At 36.6% G+C, this 20,459-nt stretch overlaps 1 protein-coding gene across 8 annotated transcripts in view; it reads right to left on the bottom strand.

The window, feature by feature from the left end:
• The window catches only part of LOC110840595 (protein lap4), a 110,502-nt gene that overhangs the window by 59,542 nt on the left and 30,501 nt on the right, over positions 1-20,459 (bottom strand). For 7 of the 8 annotated variants that reach the window (XM_087347702.1, XM_087347700.1, XM_087347696.1 and 4 more), the window contains exons 9-19: positions 19,614-19,725; positions 18,346-18,521; positions 12,049-12,260; positions 10,847-10,987; positions 9,836-9,955; positions 8,179-8,508; positions 6,551-6,635; positions 2,889-3,070; positions 1,667-1,813; positions 932-1,150; positions 249-407 (exon numbers count right to left, since the gene is read on the bottom strand). In XM_087347702.1, coding sequence (XP_087203828.1) covers positions 249-407; positions 932-1,150; positions 1,667-1,813; positions 2,889-3,070; positions 6,551-6,635; positions 8,179-8,508; positions 9,836-9,955; positions 10,847-10,987; positions 12,049-12,260; positions 18,346-18,521; positions 19,614-19,725 — 1,883 coding nt within the window. The remainder of the gene's footprint in view (positions 1-248; positions 408-931; positions 1,151-1,666; positions 1,814-2,888; positions 3,071-6,550; positions 6,636-8,178; positions 8,509-9,835; positions 9,956-10,846; positions 10,988-12,048; positions 12,261-18,345; positions 18,522-19,613; positions 19,726-20,459) is intronic. The other variant, XM_087347698.1, reaches the window with a different exon arrangement.

Raw genomic sequence — 20,459 nt, forward strand, 5'->3', positions numbered from 1 at the left:
AATAATTTAGTGCAATTCTTTTTCCCTTAAAAAAACTTGCTTATAAGTTTGTAAATCCCAGTCTGTTTTCACTATGGTGGAGAAGAAGTATGTTCAGTAAAGAATATATTATAGGGAAGAAACTTAAATCTGAAATAATGACAGACATTAAATGTGTATTCAACTTTAACACAATTTCTCTTTGAATTTCTTTAAAAAATGGTAATAATCCTTGCTATAAACTGTATTGTAATTAAATAATCCCTTACATCAGAGTTATCTTTATAAGGTGGAGATCCTTTGCCACCAGATATGCTGAACCCGAGGCCATTCTGGTCTCTGATTAATGTTATGTGGACAGTCTGTTGGCGAGTCTCAACATCTTTTGATGTCTTGATTGGTTCAGGTATCTTCTTAATAGGCTGAGGCTGTGAAAATAAAATAATTTCCCACAAATATAAAGAAATGTAAGACAATAATATGGAAATGTTCAACATAGGGATGATTCTTCACTGTGGTACATCCCAATTCATGCCTGAGCATATTCTATGAAACAGGTATTCTAAACCCATTTTTTATAAGTGTTGGGATTACATAAATGATCATTGGCCATGACTGCTTCCTTCCATATCCTGGTTTCACTAGCTCAACCAAGGGTCCAACAGATAGATTCCAATGCCCTCTTCCCCTTTTACCTGAAGACAGAAGCAGAATTCAGCTTCTGAAATACGATAGTACCAAAAAAGCAATTTTACATATTTTTTACTTATCTGTCATACACACATGCCCCATGACACCATATATCTAGTTAGTACCTATAAATTCACATTCATCTAACAAGCTGTCACTTAGCAAACATCTTTCAAGCAACAGAACCCTTTCATAAAATGAGGTGGTGTACTTTTATAAGAATCTGTGTGTGGTAGAGAACTCAACATTTCTTTCGTGTCACCTTTGCTTTATGTTCATGGTTATGATCTCCAGAAACTTGACCATTCTCTCCCTTACTCGCACTTTCAAATCCAGAAGTTGTAGCAGACACATGAGAAGTAGCACTTGGCGCTCGACTGGTGCCAAGGCTCGAGCAAGCAGAATCTAGGTTGGAAGCAACACCATGTTGCCTGAAGGTTGGAGTAGAACCAGGGGATGGAGATGGTGTAATCTCAGGAAGCTGAGAAGACCCAAACACAATACAGCTGGTTCAGCACTCATAAAGCAGTAAATGAAAAGACAAATTATGCCTGCAGTGTTAGGATCACATCAGTGGTAGTAGAAGAAATACTAAACTTCAGCCATCCACTTTGGACTGATGACATAACAGATGTCACCTCCAACTGCTACAATCTTAACACTACTAGAAAAGTCTCTCTGTCCGTCTGTGTGTGGGTGCCCGCACATTGCATATTTATGAAAGACGTATTCCAACACATGACTACATGACCCTACATTACATGGCATCAATGTTGCTCCCACCTGACAAGAAGTTCAAACATCTACTATGTTGTTTCTCACTGACTAGGAAATGAGAAGAACGAGCAGCAGCCTCGATTGGTATTTTATAATGTTCATATCAAATTTTGTATATAAAAAAAATCAGTCAATTATTCAAAATTTGAAAGAAAGACAAATGGACACACAAAGATAACCTGTTGTAGTATTGCCCAGGGAATCACTATGATGTACCTACCTTTGCTGTAACAGGGACAAGTCTTGGAACTTCCCTTGTCACCACAAGCACCAATTTGTAACCCGACTTCTTCAGCACCTCAACAGCATCATAATGACCAACATCAACTACAGGCTGGCCATTCACTGATAGCACTTTGTCACCCACCTAAAAATTATTTTTCATGCTGTGACTTTCTTTTATTTCAATTAAATTCCTACCAACTGAATCCACAGTACAACAGAAGCAGACTGCAGTGTATGCATGTATGCTGATTTGTTACAAAAACGCAATTTTGTTCTACACATCCTATATAAGTTACATTCAAATCTATTGCACCATTCAGTTTTACCACTGTTTTAAAGTAAAGTAAAGTAAAGTTTGTCCCACTATACGCCATGTATGCGCTTGGGGTGAGTGGAGGTATAGCTCCTCTCTTCCTTGACCTCGGCACTAGATGGGGGTGAGTGGTCAGCATCACGCCCCGGCCGGCTTTACCCCCGGGAAAGGACCCCGGTACCCATTGGATAGGAGGCTGGGTGGGCCCCAGAGCCGGTGTGGACGCAGAGGCTAGAGGAAAAATCCTCTGCCCCCGTCGGGGATCGAACCCCGGCCGTCCAGCCCCTAGCTAGTCACTATACTGACTGAGCTATCCCGGCTCATACCACTGTTTTAAAAAATAATTTTTTTTTTGCACTACCCAGTATAGCATTTATTTTAATGATTCCCAATAATGTGCGCATATAAGTATGATAATTATCACATGCCATTATAACCAGAAACGATTTTCCATTGTATCACTTATTTCTCTTTTAATAAGCAGTCAGAATAAACAACAAAATGGCAAAAAATTCGATCAGATCCGAATCTACAAACGTCCCAAGAAATTGTCTTCTGGGATGTTACATTGTGTAATCTAGCAAAAATTTACAGAAGTTTCACAGGCAGCAAGTGCATCTGAAGCATTGGCAAACTTCTGCCAGACTACAAGCACACAGCACAAAATCCCAGAAGAAAGTGATGTTCATATATGTCACCATGAGAACCTTTTATTTCACGAGACAGATCTTGTTGGCCAGTATCCAAACACAAGGTAAATCTCTTCATTTCTCTCCCTTTTAACCCTGGACAGGCAAACACACTCTCCTCTTCCTCACACTGCAACATTTTAGATTTTTACCTACTACACTGAACATATACTATGCTAACAACTATTAATTAAAAGGATGTTTACATTACATACCCTGAGATCTGAAAGATCTGCTGGTCCACCCTCAGTCACTCTAGAGATGAAGATTCCTTCATCATCTCCTTTGAAAGGAGTAGAACCTCTACCACCTGCTATAGAGAGACCCAAGCCAGCAGCTGTTCGCTCAATATGGATCTCATACCGCTCTTCCCTGACTTCAATATTTGTGTCTAAATCTAAAACATTGCATGACAAGTAATGGCAAATTAAGCAAATCATACCGACAAAAAACTTATATTATTATTATTATTCCACCTATTCACAATTTTAGAGGGTATTTACTTCTATGTACCCGAGACAAACCTTGCCCCTGAGATAAATAGTGCAGCAGCTATTTCTGAAATACATTTTGTTTTTAATAAGAGTTACATGCATTATTATTATTATTATTATTATTATTATTATTATTCAAAAGGTTCTTAAAGAAACAGAGTGCTAGGGCGTGAATTAGATAGAACTGGATTGTTGTACCATGTAGTATTGTGGCTATGTACTGATGTTTCAGAGAAACAGCGAAAATATAACATAACACAGCAAACCAGAACACCATCATCCACATTCACAGCACCATGAAAACCCAAAGTTCTGAACTAAGATAGTTGAAGATAGGAAACAATGAAAATCATTATCACAACTAGATATTTGTTAACCAAATGAAAATATGATCATCTGCTCATCTAGGTAGGCAATCAATCAGGATGGAGGAAAGGAGAAATCATGCAACATTTTAGTTAGAAAACCACAAAAGACAGGCAGGCCAAAAGCACATTACAGTAAGGAAATGTACTTTAGCAAAATTAGGTGTGACAATGTTAAATGGACTGAATGGCAGGGGACAGTCTAAATGTGGGTTTTAATTATGTAGCTGTTGGTTAATTTATTTGTTACAATCACCACAAGTATTTATATATGAACATGCAAAGCAAATTCTTTTAACATACAACTTGGCATGTTCCAAAAAACACTGGATGAAGTTGTCTCACTTGTGCTTTCAACATGTCAACTGCATCAGCAGACAAACAACAGAGCATGTTGTACTGTGTACTGATACAAACCAGTCGATGACTAAGCCAATGGTCACACCCATGAACTTAAAATGTTTACTTTCACCAAACTCTGCTTAGTCAGCTGACACAGTGAAGAGAGAATGCTTGCTATAACTGCACCTTCATTTACTGCTCTCTCAAGGTTGCTGTGTGAGTGAGAAAGAGAGTACATGTGTGAGTTCATGAGAGCAAGAAGGAGAAAGACAGAGAGAAAGAGTGTGTTTGTGTGTGTTCAATGTATAAATGGAAGTTAAAAACAATAGTTCAAAGGAAAATCATGAAGAAATTTATAACACAGATTAATTACTGGTCTATTCAATTGTGTGTGATTTATGTCCTTCATAACACTTGTTCTGTTCAATCACTAAAAATGAAGAAGTCTGCCTGAAACAGTGCTGATGTGCATGTTCAGAAGCAGAAGAGATAAAGTAATGAGAAAATAACATAATGAAAACCTTCATGATACTCTTAGAATGACATGACATTCCAGTCACTTTCCATTACTTCATAAAACTGCCATTTAACAGCATTTTTAATCACCTGAGGAGAAAGTTTTAATAGTTCTTTATCATTACTGTTGTTTTACAATATCATTATAATAAAAACAAGGAAAATACAAATATATGTGCAATGTCATGGATGTAATTTGTCAAAGGATTAAATAAAGAAGAATGAAAAGGGTGAGAGAGAGTGAGCATAGTACAAGCAAGAAGTTCATATAAAATTTTACTTAAATATTCAGGGGAAAATACCACTTTTAACACCCTGGCATAAATGCAAAGAGAATGTGATGACAACCAACATCCTATTGGAAATTCAAGCTGTCACTCAATTCACTTACAAAGGAATAACCAAAAACTTCAAGCAGAACGAATGAAACACAACAGAGTACCAAAGCAACCTTGGGAGGCCCAAAGAAATAATGACAAGAAGCCAAAATATGGCCCAGTTCAATAGCTCCCATGAGGAAGACAAAGAAGATGAAATACCATTATCTTCTGGGATTTAAAATTTTGTTTTATACAAATCTTTCACAGCAAAAAGTTTGTAGTGCTAATTCTCAGGTATAGCTCCAAATGTGAAGGTAAGATGATCACAAATGGTGGGTTATGAAGTATCCGCTAAGAGACAGTGGAGGCATATTTGTAGGTAGTATCGCAATACTGACCTACAAAGACACAGAAAATGTGCAAATTCTCAGTCAGGAAAATAGTGCCAAACACGTGGCAATCAGTGAAATGTTTGAAAGACGTGAATGACCTTGAATTTATACATGTTAAACACCTTCCTGCACACCTACATTTTAATTGTATTACAATATGAAGGTGATGGAACTTCTATTTACAGATTTTAACAGAGGTATTAACTTATAGTGAAATCATCCAACAAGCACAAGAGATGAAGGTAAAGTAAAAAGCTGCACTATTTCCAGAGAGCAAGCCAGTAATCAACCACTCTTGAGTGAATTGATAGAATATAGGACCTATTATTTTCAGACAGAATAGTATTATGCAGACTCTGTAACTTGTCTATTGGTTTCAGTCTTTCAGAGGACCACACATCCACATAAATTGATATAATAGCCTCAAAGAATACATAAAACATGATAAAAGCTGGTAGAAAACAAACCCAATATTAAAAAAAATATTTCTACTCACCATCCCAAATACGAACTCTCTTTGGCATCATTCTATAACCTTCTGTAGTTGCTATATTTTGATGCTTTTGATGCCTTACATTATTAGCTGATGCACGACCTCTACTCAGTTCCACGCCATTCTGTCCCAGCTTTGAATGAGCTTGATCTTCATTCTCAAATTGTGGCTGGCTAAATGTTTTGTTCTTAATGATTTGCACATTATCTCTCTCATAGTCACCTGTATGCTCCAGGATATTACTGCTGCCAAGTGTCTGAGTGTTAACACTTTCATTCATTAAATTCAAACTGCCAATCTGTGACAAACTATTTTCAGACATACTCCGCCTATTCCTCTGTTTACCATTAATATGTGGCCTTTTCCTCTCAGCTGTTTCACTTCTACTGCTTTCTACAGGAAGTGCTGTGCTATTTGGCTGCATTTGCCGATAATTTCCATAGTCATATGATGATACTGCCCTTGTTGTCGATGTTACTGTCAGGATGTTACTACTGTCATCTATCTGACTGTTAACACTATCATTCAATGTACTCAAACTTCCAATTTGTGAAAAACTACCTTCAGACATGTCATTCTCATTTCTTGGTATATCACTTCCTACAGCATGTGACTCTTTCTCAGCTGCTATATTAATCTTGCTTTCTAATGAAACTGCTGCATGTTTAGCAACAACATTGCTCCGTTTCTTTCGCTCGTAATGTCTTTTAAATATAGATTTCATTTCAGAATAAACAATATTTCTCAAACACAAGAAATTCTAAATATGCACCACCAACTATTATTTCCTACTCTTACCCCACACCAAACTGTTGGTCACTTGATGTATTTTCATGTAACACACACAGCCTAGTGCTAAAAACTGCATCCAGCAACCTGTGACCTTCAACGATTCACACTTCTAAAGTATAATAATTACAAGGCATGTGACACCTAACAAGCAAACAAACCATACCTTGGCTCTGTTCTCCAACTGACTCTGGTGGTGTAGGATAGAAACTACCTTTATCTACATCATCCTCCTTCTTCTTACTGATAGCCTGCAACAACAGTGATAAGGAGAATATTACAACAGATAAATGAGATAGAGATAAAAGTGTGTGCAGTGTTAACAAACTGCAGAGACTGGACAGAAGTTTCCTGCAAGCTGGGAAAACTAAAATAATCCAGCTTACAAACATTCATAATACAAATGTGTATGAATTGGTCAGTTTTTTCACATCTGAATAATAAAACTAAAGGTCATAGAAGAATTTCTATTACAAGTACCTGAAAAAATGTTTTAGAAAACATATTAGGAATAAAGAAAGAAGGCTGCAATAGTAGCTTTGTTTATTTCATTAAACTTTCTAAACTCAATGGTTATATAAAGTCAACTAGTAAACAAGCAGATTATGGTCTTCTGGGTTGTGACACTGTGTTCTTGTACATGCTTCCCCCTCATTTCAGAGGAAATTATCACTTCCAACTACAAAACCAGTCAAAATTTTCTAGACAACATATGTATATTTTTAATGTAAATTTATTTCCCATGACCACACACCATACACAAGTTATTTAATTGTAATGAATCAACCACACATCATTGAAAATTATATAATGATAATTATGTAAAAATACAGGGGAGAAAGCAGTTGTGGTCTATTTTGAGGTACTATCACAGCATTCATCTGTAGGAATTAAGGAAAGCTACAAAATGTCTAAACATTGGTAACCACCAACAAAATTAACAGCATCACAACCTAGAGAAAACAACAGTCAACGTGAACTGCTTCCAGTACCTTTTTTTTATAAGACAACTTATACAAACTGATTTCACTACACTTTTATAGGAGAAGAAGACTTACATTACATATAAATGAAAACATAATTGGAAACTGACTGTACATGTGATGCCACTGGAAGTAACAAACCACAAAACCTGCACTCTAATTATAAGAGTGGACCGACTATAGAAACAGCAGAGCTATGTTCCCCCCAAGAGATTATGATTTCTACACATTTGCTACGCTAACTGCACAAACACATTCCAAGAAAGGGAGTGGTGTTTTGTTCTTGGAAGCCATTGTCTCACACAGTATGTAATAATCTCAAATGCCCACATTCCATGTTTAATAGTAAACATGTCATTCACCTAGCTGACTGAGCAGGAAGTTTTGTTACCAAATCTATTTGTTCTTTTACGGTAGGTAAATAAATAGTGACAATTTTTCTGGAAATACATGGATTCTATGATTTTAAATGAATGTCTCTGTAACCAGATACCACAAACAGGTCATTGAACTGTTCCATTTGTACTACAAAGATAATTTAAAATTAGATGAAAGGATGATAAAAGAAAAACTGATCTCCTCATCTGACACTACAACCATAAAATAAACAATCTCAGTACCTGTTTCATTCAAATGCTGTATAATGTTATGCACTCTAACATGCACCAACTCACCATGTTAGCAGATGATGCACACAATCAATCTTGACATTTCAGAGACCTCATACACCAGAACATAATATTTTCTTTGTTTTGTTAAAAGACATGATTTCACTGTGCATGACAGACATGATAGAAAGTTCAAGTCTTACCTGTGCAATAATAGATGCTACCTTGCTGTGATCAAGGTTTACATTGATGCGCCTGTCTTTCAGGTGGTGTGGCGTGTCACGACGATGCAGTCTGTTTGGTCTTGCACTAGCATCCTCCTCCTCTTCCACCTCAAAGCCAACATGCTTTTCAGTCTCCTCATCCTCCTGATCTTCATTTGCATCTTCATCAACCTCCATCTCACTTGACTCTCTCTCTTCACTTCCAGACTCCTGAGCTTCAGAAGCCAATTGGTTCTCAGGTTCTGAAGATATCACTGTGGCTGGCGCCTGAGTCATGATGACTTGTTTGGATGGAATTTTATTGCCCACCTGAGAAAAAGAAATCATTTTACATTCGCTATCCATGTGTCATGGCTTATGTAAGATCCACTTCACCAAGCAACATATTAGCATACCCTTTTATTGTTAATACCAGAGATAATGCTGTCTAGCAGCCACACAGTATTGGGATAAAGCTCATATAAATGATATTTAGTTCCTACCACAATGAAAACATATCACTTTTCCATTACAAAGATCCACTAGTAAATGATGTTAAAGAAAATAATCACTGATTATCCTGAGAATCATACAAAACCCATAAATACACTTTGTGAGGAAAATTCAAAGTTATAGAAAGCTTCAGATCAGACAAAGTTATAGATTGTCATAACAGATGGAGCATATAGTACCGGTGGGATTTAAGGTTTAATGTCAGCCTCAGTACACATCCTGCTTCACATATAAGAATCCCTTTCCAAATAGAAATTTTTTTCCAAAGAAAATTTTTAAGAAAAATGTTATTCATCAATAACCCCTCAGAGTCCTTCTGAGGCGGCAATTTTATCATGTGTCACTGCCTGACACCTACACTGCAGCAGTAAGCTCCAACTCAAACTATGAGTTGTTTTTTATGTAAAGTAATTCGTCTAGTATGAAATCAAAGAGAAAATTCTGGCCTTTCATTTCATAAATGTGTTGCCACACTTTCCTTTTACTGCAGCTTCATTAAACTTCAAATCTCTGAAATAGTTCTCAGTGTGACCAGTTAGTGTGTTACAACAGAGCCATAATCTGTCTATATTGAAGGGAATTCTTATAAACTAAATGCATTAAATCAATATGAATAAAACTGTGATTAGCTGTTTGTCATTTGCATGCTGACCGAAATAAAAAATTTACTTTGCTGAGGGTTTATAGGCATTGTTTCATGGTCCAGAGTGCTGCCTTTACTTAAGTATTTGTAACCACAATAAATGGCTCATAGTTTTTATAACTTGATCTTGACCTGTGATCCTGAGTCACAAGGGTATAATGAAAGACTTCCAGCCAGGCAGGAAAGAACAACTACTGTATATAAATGCTTCCGCTTTATAAATCTACATTATGCAGTTGGCACAAAGAAGCCAAGGCCTCTTAATATCAGAAAGTGATGTGATGATACAATGGGAGAATGTTCGCTTGTTAGTGAATCTCAATTTTATCAGATTCAGAATCTGATAGTGACAATGTAAAGGATGACTGACTTTCTTCATGTTGTGGTTGTAGTTTATTTTTAAAATTATGTAGTATCAAATCATAAAATTGGTAATACTAACATTTCTGACAAATTAAACAAAAATCACCATTTTCAAATACAAGACATTAAATACTATACCTCCTTTGTGTCATCCACGTCTTTCACAGATGTTTCCATATGTGAATTCAGCTCACTCAGAGGTAATGGCTCCATCTCAGAGGTCTGTTTCTCTGGTTCAAACTGAACTTTACTGGCATCCTGTAAACATATATAAAACTGTATGCAGCAGCATTGCTATCAAACTCAGAATGCAAAAGACACACATCAGTTCACCTCTTTATTTACAACACTACTACCATTAGTTTGCATAAACAGATACCACCAATGGACAGCTTTTCTATGATAACACGTTACCATATGCTCAAACTGGAGGTTCCAACCAAACAGCAGATGATGGACAAAGTCCAAAAAGCCACAATTCAGATGGTCTTATTGAACTTTATCAATCTGAACTCTCATCTGTCCTTTGTTGTCAATGATATCTTATATTTGTTCAATTACCACCATTACTTCCATTGACTTTGCCAACATCTCTCACTCGTATTGTGTGAAAAAAGTTTTTCCTTTGTACAAGAAATTAGCACTAACTGATTTTATACTAACATAGACTTCAGATGCATATATTAGTTCCTACATTTACCAATTCTGTATTTATGTAGTCTATAAACAACACTTGACAACTTGGAAATGTGGGTCTTATTTCTCATAGATGGACCTGGGGCCAATATAACAATAATGAATTATATCTCCTGCAGATAACAGTCATTGACTACAAGTTTTATTTACAAGGCATTTTAATTCTGTTACTGTCCAGGTTTGAGACCAACTCTGCCAGGAAGGCCCTGTCCTATTTTCACCTGACAACAGAAGAAATATCCAACTTCCTAAACACTGTAATTTTATAATATTCAGATAATGGATGAAGCCCAAAATAACAATTTAACACAATGTAATAGACCATCATCACAAACCTTCAACTACGTATATTTCCATTGACCAATTAACTTATTAATGTATAACTGGAAATATAAGTGCACAAAAATGTTTAATCTGTTGAGCACCATATTAGTTCCTCAGTAATTCACTTACCAATTGTTCTGCAGCAGCCTTTCCATCAACCGCCTTTCCACCAGCAGCCTTTCCATCAGGAGCCTTTCCTTTGCCAAATAATTTAAATGCCTTTGCCTTCAGTTCCTTAGGATGTGGTGTATTTTGCCGAACAAACGGTGTCTGCAAATACAATAAACTGCATGAAATATGTGTGCATGTATATTTTAAAAAAGAAAAATGTTGTCGTTAACTTTCTGAATCATTACAGAAGCCACGACACAAGGTTTCTGTATCACTCTCTCACACACCACTAAACATGTTACAAGATGAGCACTAAACATTTAACATCAGCCACATGATTGCATGACATATTAATTCAGAAAATAAGCACCATGGTATCTTTTGGTTCAAAATGGCTGACTGGTACAGACAGGGAGAATCACCAAGCTACCTGGTTGTAAACGTAGCAACCTATTCCACTCAGTAATTATTGAAACTGCTCAAAAATGTACAAAAGAATTATTCTTCAGAGAAATTTAAGGACATGAAAGTTCAGTCTTAAATCAACCAGTGACAAGAGAATACAGAAAATTTTCATCCCAATAATAAGTCAACCTAGAACTCGCACCATTCACAGGTGTAGAAATGGCTACAACCTGGCTGCAAGGAAAAAAATTGAATATAAATAACATTACTTGTGCCTGCGTGCAATAATAAATGCAAAATTTGTTTTGGCTGTAGAATCTATGTGACTGAATATCAACAGGTGTTCATGTAACACTTTCCTGCCTACTTGCTTGGCCACCTTGAATAGAAGTGCACACTGCATACTTTCCATTTGAACTACTCCTTGATTTTCAGAATGTTTGCACAATGGTAATAGGTAGATCCTGCACTCACATAGCACACAATTCAAATCCTGGCCTTATCTGACTCAGGTTCTATGTGGTTCATTCTCAGTGGGAAGATCTTAATTCATATAAGTGTATTTCATAGCTGTCAAGATTAGGGCCAAGAGTTTTCAACTACTTCCTGCTCAAAAACAGAAACATATCGAATCTCAACTCAAGCTGCAAATTCCTTTATTGTCACCACAACTCTATGTCTAATGAACCACAGCAACATATGACTGAATATGTTCATTTCCCTGCAACCTGAAAGCCTGTATGCTGCACTGATATACCCTCTGAGATTTGAGCTGGGGCTCTTGTAGAATTACAAAACACACTCATACTACTTACCTCTTTGTTCTGATCTTGGTCCAGATCATCGGTAAACTTGACAGAATGTGTCCTTGAGGCCTCTCTCTCCTCCCAGTCTTCGTCATCACTTTCTTGCTGACAATCTGGCGACGAGACAGAAGCTACGTTAGCTTCACCGTCACTTGCCTCGTTAAGATTCTCGCCACTAAACTTAATACCACAACGATATAACCGTCCATCATAAAAAGCGTCTAAAACAGAAAAGAGAGAAAGAGCAAGGAACACAAACATGACCAAGCCTTGCAAAGAGAAAACAAAAGCATTCACAAACAAAACATGTAAAACATGCAAAGCAGTTTGACGGAAGCAACAAAGCCGCTATAACAGTACAACAAAACCTCAAGAAAAGTATTACTATACAAAAGATGTATAGTATACTCCTGACTGTCCACATATCAACTGTCCATGTATGTTTCATTACCTGAGTTTATAAAATCATGCATTGTCATAATACACAGACGGTTGTAAAACAGAATCTCTCCGATTCTTCACATTATGGAAAACTACAGTTTCTGTCCCATTCATGGCAGATGATTTTCACACTTTAAAACCTGTTGTTTTGTTTTAGCCCATTGCACTTATGGATTGGTAAGAAACTTATGAGTTGCCTTTTATGAAAGAAGTAACTGACCTCCCATTGACAACCTACATGGCTGGTAAGAATTCTGATTTTGGGTTTCTCCTCCCCAGTACAAGTGACCATCATATACAAAAGTCCCTTCTATCTGTACAACATACTTCATACGGTTACTTAGCTTCAAGCTACTCAGCATGGGAAGCGTTGCCAGTAACAGTTTCACCAACAGCACATTTCTCAGCTCAATTTGAGCATGCAAACCTCCATTACAAAAAAAGTAGTCACCTTTGAAAGGTGATACAAAAACGTAAGATTTGAGGTTTTCATGGTGGTGGGTCTGAAGATTGCTGTCTTCTGGGTTGCTGCGCCATGTAGTCTGGTAGATGTCTGGTATACATCTACCAGACTACACGGCGCAACAACCCAGAAGACGGCAATCTTCGTGATGTGAAAACTTTATATTTTATTTTAAGAAGGTTTATAACAACAGACAAACAAACAAACAACAAACAAACAAACACCTTTCATGTTGTGCTGTGTGGAGGCACAAAACAGCAAGGTTAAAATACAGATGGAAGTGAAAATGTCCTAAAGATAAATAGCTCTTCAACATGCGGGAAAAGCTGACTAAAAATGCCTAGAATAAACTAAAATGTGCTACCAAGGAAAAAGAGAGTCATAAACACTAATCCTTTAGTTCACTATGGCATGATTTCAAATGTAAGCAGCAGCATCCATAATCTGATGCAAGAGTTCCTCTCTCATGTATAAACTTTGGTCCTGGAGATCATCTCTTCCACTAGACCCCACAAAATTAAATCAAGTGGAATTAAGTCTGGAGATTTCAGTGCCCAAGGTATTGGGCTATGATGACCAAAACATGTGGAGGTGCCCAATTGTGCTGAAAGAGAATTCTGCACCTTGTCTCTAAAGGCACATCCTGCATTAATGGCTATTTGTTCATGAAGAAGTGAAAATCAGCAGTGGTAATATCTTCAACTGAAAGTGTCAACAGCACTGCCATCTACTTAAATACACAAGTAGGCATTTGTTATTTGCACATCTTAAAATGTCTATAGCTCCAAAATTATTGGAAATAAAACCAATAGTGTATTAACATTCTTTACCTGACAGTAACGCCTGAATCTCCACCTAAAGTATGGCAGAGAGGTTGAAGAATGACAAGTATCATGTATATTCTTAAAATTAGATACTACATGAATGACCTGAACACACGCATTCTACATTGCAAAAAATTATTTTATAAAATGAGAGAATATCTTTTCCTCACTTATTTAGAATATATTTGCTGTCCACTTTAGCTGTGAAGAAACTATTTAAAAGTTCCACATACTATAAACCTTAAGAAAAATATTGAGACATGCTTCTTGTTTATGGAGACAATGCAGCATCCAAAGAAAATACTCCCATAACAACCATGCATTCAGACCTTAACATGCTACTAACAACACGAATGTTCAAAGCTGAAACAACATACAAAGAACCCAACTATGTGAATTTAGATCTACCAAGGCAAAAGGAAATCACAGAATAAATTTAAATGGCATCAAGATCTTAACAGACGCATTAAATGTCACTAACATTCACTCACTCACTCACCCACACTCACTCTATGGTGTAGAATATTCTTTGAAAAGTCGATTGCATACTGGGCTGTCAAAAAAATAGCCCACGTTCTTCATGAAACCTGAAGGTTCATCACTGTGTTCACAAAAGACCACCACCAGACTCTATCCTGAGCTAGCTGCATCCAATTTGCTTATCAATTCCAATCTCCCTACGGTCCATCTTAACATTACCCTCCAACCTACGCCTAGATCTTCCCAGTTGTCACTTTCCTTCAGGCCTCCCAACCAATACCACATAAACACCCCCTCCCCCAAGTGTGTCCCATGTCCCACTCACCTCATTCTCCTCAATTTAATCATCCTAACAATACCAGGTGAGGAGTACAGGCTATGAAGCTCATCACTATGCAATCTTCTAACATTCAACATGCCAAAAAACTATTATCATGCAAAATGCAAGAAAAGCCAGTACACATTTGACTGAGAATGAATAAAACATTTGAAGCAGTACAGCCAGTATGTTCTTATCATGACTTTAATAACAGTCCTATTACAAAACTGAAGGATATTTTGTTGTTGTTAGTAACAGTAGTAGTTACTACTACTACATTATGACCAATCAAATAACAACAAACAGAGCTACAGAACCCTCTAAATAAGTATATGAATTACATTCCTTTCTTAATAAGCTGCTGAAAATTCAGTGATTAGCAAGCTTATAAATTGATCAACTAGTTTCTGGTAGTTATATTTGATTGTTATCATATGGGAGTGGGGTCCACAGTTGCCGCGCGGTCTGAGGCGTGGGCCTTGTGCTTTCTGTGTTGTGCTGTCCTGTGTACAGGTAGAGGCCTTGCAAAGGGCCGATCCCTCGTCCAAGGAGTCCTACCAAAATGTCTATAGATCAAGCCAACGAAAAGTTGGGACCCGCAGTGCTCAGGCACTTGAAGAATGGGTCGTTCCCAGTATCTCATATGGGAGTACAAGATTTAGCTTCAGGGTATAATGGTTCAACAGTATGCTAGTGTGACATGCAGCCAGCTAGACTGCATGTAAGCTGCGTCACATGGACAGTACAGGTTAACAATCCCTTTTCAAGTGCTTATCAAACAACAGAATGATAAGTTATAATTTAAGAACTGAAAGCAATATGGAAGGAAGCAGTCATGAAGTAATTTAACATTTAAGATCTGAACTGAAAAACTCCCAAAATATAAGGCAGGAGTTACAGTCAAAACCTAAAATGTAAACTTAAATGTTAGATGTAACTATTCCGCATAAAAAACAGTCTTTGTTCAAATATACTACACAGTAATAATAGGATAGGTTGGTGATAAAATGACAACAGTCAAGGGACGTCAGTAGTCTTCCCATCCGGGTTCCCTAATAATGTCTGGGTCATCAACAGCTAAGAGTGAGGATAGTCTCATTCACACTTTACTGTAACAAGCTAAAACAAAATATGTCTCAATGAAGAATCAATGGATACTGAAGACGCGACATGTTCTTGGAAACATGGTATGAAATTTACTGACCACAGACGCCCAAGACTGAAAACAAAATTTTCAGTATCTGTACGTATAAAAAACAGTTGTTGGACACAAACTACTCTATTTAAAATAAAATGTTATGTTACCCACACACACTAACAAGAGAACAATAAGATAATTAGAGTTTTATTACTGAAAGAAATAAAAGTCAAACAGGATCTTAAATTAAATTCTGAGCAACAAAGCTGCAATAAATCACTTTACAACCCATACAATAAATCTAGAACATTATTATACAATATAGAGGTAACTCCCAACATCAAAACACAGGGTATTTTCAAATTACATAAGAACCACAAGGCAATTAACAGAGGTGTTGAGGTACTGTAAAAGCTGAAGTTGGCATAAACAGTGTAAGCATACAAAAATATAAGCAGACATGCAGAATGTAACACAGTAAAGTATGCAAGTACAAAAGTCCAAAACTCAGAATAAAGAGAAAGCATAAAACTGCTAACAAATAATCAATGGTACCGAAAATTATGAAAGAAATACAAAGTTATCACCTGCATAATAAAAATTTCACGTATAAAGCAGCAATTCTCAAGAGCGGCTAGCAGTTTTCATGACGACATAGAACTATATTTCAGGTGATACCAGATTTAAATCTTGGAATTTCTTCACTTCTGCATGCTCTTCATAGTATTAGGGCAGAACATTTATGTTAATCATGTTAACCTGGCTAACACATTAAAAAATAAAGAATAGAATGTCTTCTGTCTTACTTTCATTGTTCAGTGGTGGTACTCCACAACTCGTAGCACTGTAGAACTGATTAAATAAAACAGACCATTACCCAACCCCAGCCAGGTGTTGTTAGCCAGCTGGAGATGCTTATGCTCATTGCAAGTGTAATAAAATAAACACCACCCAGATGGTTGCAGCTGGCTAACAATACATTTTATGTCATCAGTTTTGCTGTGTTAACAGTGTACAGAGTACCTACGACATATGAAGGCAAAGACGTTTTTTTTCAAAGTGTTAGCCAAGCTAAAAACTTTAACATAATAAACATTACACCCCTGCAGATAGATAGATATATAGATAATTCCTGTAACTCCTAAGCGGAGCATAGGGCCTCCTTTCAGAGGTTTCATAGTCTTTAAAGCGTGCTTTTAAGAGTAGTGAGTGACTAGCCCACTGACTCTGCACAATTTCTACTCACTCCTGATTTGACTGCCAGAGCCATCTAGCAGTGAAGCAGTGAATCAGGAGAGACTTGGGTGAGACATGGCCACTGAATTTTGTTTACGAAACATCTCATATCATGCTCGCAAGGTTCTTTTACATGCCATAAATCTATAACATGGGACTGCCGGCTTTACTTCCCCTCCGAAGGAAGTTGTGCTACTGATTTTTATCACCCTTAAAAAATCCATCGACCTCGGCTGGGATTTAATCTCAAGTAAATGTGATCACAAAACGTTTTGTTTGAAAATTGCTGGACAAAGGACTTGTAGCCGTAAATGTAATGCAATTCATTATTTTAATGTCCCCTTTAGCAAATGATGGAAGAAAAATGCAAGGCTCATGCAGGAAGAGTGGTGGGAAAAAAGATTTATCACCTTTGACAGGCTAGTGTCAAATACACAAATTTTTACAATATCATAATGACAAACCCTTTACTCTTAATAACGATCATTACCAACATAAAACTGATATTTCCCAAACACATAGTTTTATAATACAAATCTTCACACACATCTCCTGAAATACTATAGAAAATCATTACTACCTGCAGAAGAAAACTGGTTAAATGCACAAATAAAACAGAAAATCATGATACAGTACTTGAAATATAAAACACAAACAATTGTCTTACATCTATGTAAAATGCAGATACACACATATATAATTTCTCACTTTTTAGCAAATACACCACGGCAATTGGTAATAATGATCTAAATAATTTTCTAATTCCAATTTAATACCCTTAATTATTGGAGACCAAAATGATTCCACATTCATAATCAAAGCTTAAACTAAAAAAAAGTATTAGTACAAAAAAACTTTTTAGTTGCAATAATTTACTAATGCAACACATGAAATTCCAACAGAAAATACTTTCCTACAATATTCAGGATGTTTCTGAAATATAAAATACCAATTTAGGAATGTGTTCTAAGCATAAAAATAACACAAAAAGTCTGTGTATTTCATAAATCATCCTGCGTGCTTTCTTCATATTTGATTCATATATGAAATGTCAATCTTGTTTCAGCATTTCCTTTTGGAACATTTAATAAGTCAACTCAAATTCGGCCTCAGTAAGTCACATACTTTCTATTGCAGCCATATGTTTTCAAAAAACAGGCTTTGTTACAAAACATGGCAAAATATGAAATTATAGTTTCAGGTACACCATTATGTACTTAACTGCCAATGGATCATCATATTTTGTCACAAGAAATGTTACAGTTGCCATGTTAATTATTCAGCGTACTATTCTTTGCAGCAGCAAAATTCTTACACAGACTAACCACACAAGACTTCTCAGCAACAGGGTTAGATACAGATGCAAACAAGAAGCCGAACATTTCACGTTGATTATAACACTTACCAGCTGTATTCTCTGGGTGATATTCCAACTGAGGCAGCAGGAAGCATGTCAGCACTTGCTCCCCTGTTTTCTCATCAATGTCCGTCTGAAACTTCAACATGGGTTGAGCTTGATTCTCAGACAGCCACACAGCCTTCAGATTCAAATTCGTCAATGAGAATGGTAGGTACTGCAGCCTGAATGATTAGATTACAAAACAGGATCCTTAATGAGCAATCTAAATTGTAGCTTCAGTTGGAAAATGCACACATTATTTGGTCTGCTGGTTATCCACAATAATCTTTCTCAAAATTTTCTAGAAATTAATCCAATGCTGTCATATTTGGAAATGATCAATTTGTCAAATTGAATATCAATGAAAGTTTGTCATCATACTGTTATATTCAGTGGTCTGATGGTGATTATTCTTTAGAACAGAAAGAAACTTAAATTCTGCCATAGGTGTCAATAAAGCCTCCCCCCCCCCCCCCCAAGTCAAAAGCACCTAGCAGTCTTAATGTAACAGCAGAACATAGTATAAACCAGCACTCTCTTTTTAAGAAACAAAATATTCTCTTTCCAAAGGCATTTAACTTCAGGCCAAATCAGACCAAGCACATTTCTTGGTCTGCCAGTAACACAGCATTAGATTTCCCATGTCACACCTCTGAGAGGAATTTCTGTAACTCTTTCGCAGATTCTACATATCACAGTCCTTCAATGTCAAATTCCTCTTCTACAGACATCATTCTACTTTAAACTCTTTCATTCTGATCAATAACTTGAAACATGCTTTATTAATATTTTTAAACTGTCCTATAAATCAGTGTTCTGCAACCTTTTTTCACCCATGGCACACCCTAATTTGCAAAGACAAGTGAGGGCACACCACAAAATGCTTCCTCACAAGAGTACAGAACTATGCATGTCCATAAATACTATGTATCTACATGCAAGTCCTTTCCCTACAAGAATGCAGGCATATGAAATCAAAACATTACATACATTGGATAAAACTATCAATGATGAACCAATGTGTACGTGTGCATGCACAGGTGCGCGGGTGCACGTGTGTGTTACGAATTCTAAACACAAAAGGTTAGATAATGCCATTTTCTAACTACAACGTGCAAATACACAATTTCTTACAATAATCTGTGGCACACCTAAAACTTGAGGTGGCACATCAGTTACAGAACACTGCTAAAAATACCACAACAAAACTGCTGATGCCTAGATTAATTTTACTAAAGCGAGAGTCATGCCACAAATATTTCATTCTGACTTACCGGTTACCAGATACATCAAGTACGTGCAGTTCTGAACAGTTGCCTACTTCTGACGGCAGGTACTGAAGTTTATTGTCCCTCAAAGACAAAACTCCAAGTTGTGACAGATTGCCTGAAGCAGCAAATAAAGTAATATTCATTCCTCTATTACAGATCCCAATACCAGCAATTCAAAGACAAAAGCATACATAATCAATACTAGTCAACAAGTCACATCATTTATTTCTTTGTCCTCACGTCATTCAACAAAATTATGTCAACTTCAGAGATAATTTAATATCAGAGAGGATGACTGTGTGTGTGACAAGCATAAAAATAATGGAAAGGAAATGTTCATGGCCCATTTTAAGACATTTAACTAGAATGGCTGGGAAAATTTATAAAATACTTCAGGCACAATATCTGGGATTTGCACAACTATGTTCTACAGTCCTGTCAAGATTTGACGACCCCTGGCACTGCATGCATGTGACAGCAAGCTGCAGCAGAGACTGAAGAATGTAATTCTGTTGTCAAATCTTCATATAAGCAGCAGTCAAAAGCTCAAGTAGTCAGGTTACATAGCACAGAACAACAAGAAACATTGTGGTAGTGAAACAAAACCAGAAAGCAAAACATACAAACAGCAACGCACTTGGCAACACAAAAGATCAGTCAGTACTGGTTCATCAAGGATAATGATAAGCGTTGATACAAGCAATCGCCAAATTCCAAACGTGTATGCTGTAAGCACAGCATCGAAGTCTGAACCGTATAACAATGTTTCGAAGTTTCTGATGGTAATGTGTTAAATTGTGTTAAATTGCTCTTTTGAGCTTTGTCCATTGTCTAAATTACAAAATTACA

The sequence above is a fragment of the Zootermopsis nevadensis genome, unplaced genomic scaffold (genome assembly GCF_977971745.1).
Source record: "Zootermopsis nevadensis isolate Lab colony 2312 unplaced genomic scaffold, Znev_1.0 Znev_ptg000012l, whole genome shotgun sequence".
Taxonomy (NCBI): domain Eukaryota; kingdom Metazoa; phylum Arthropoda; class Insecta; order Blattodea; family Termopsidae; genus Zootermopsis; species Zootermopsis nevadensis.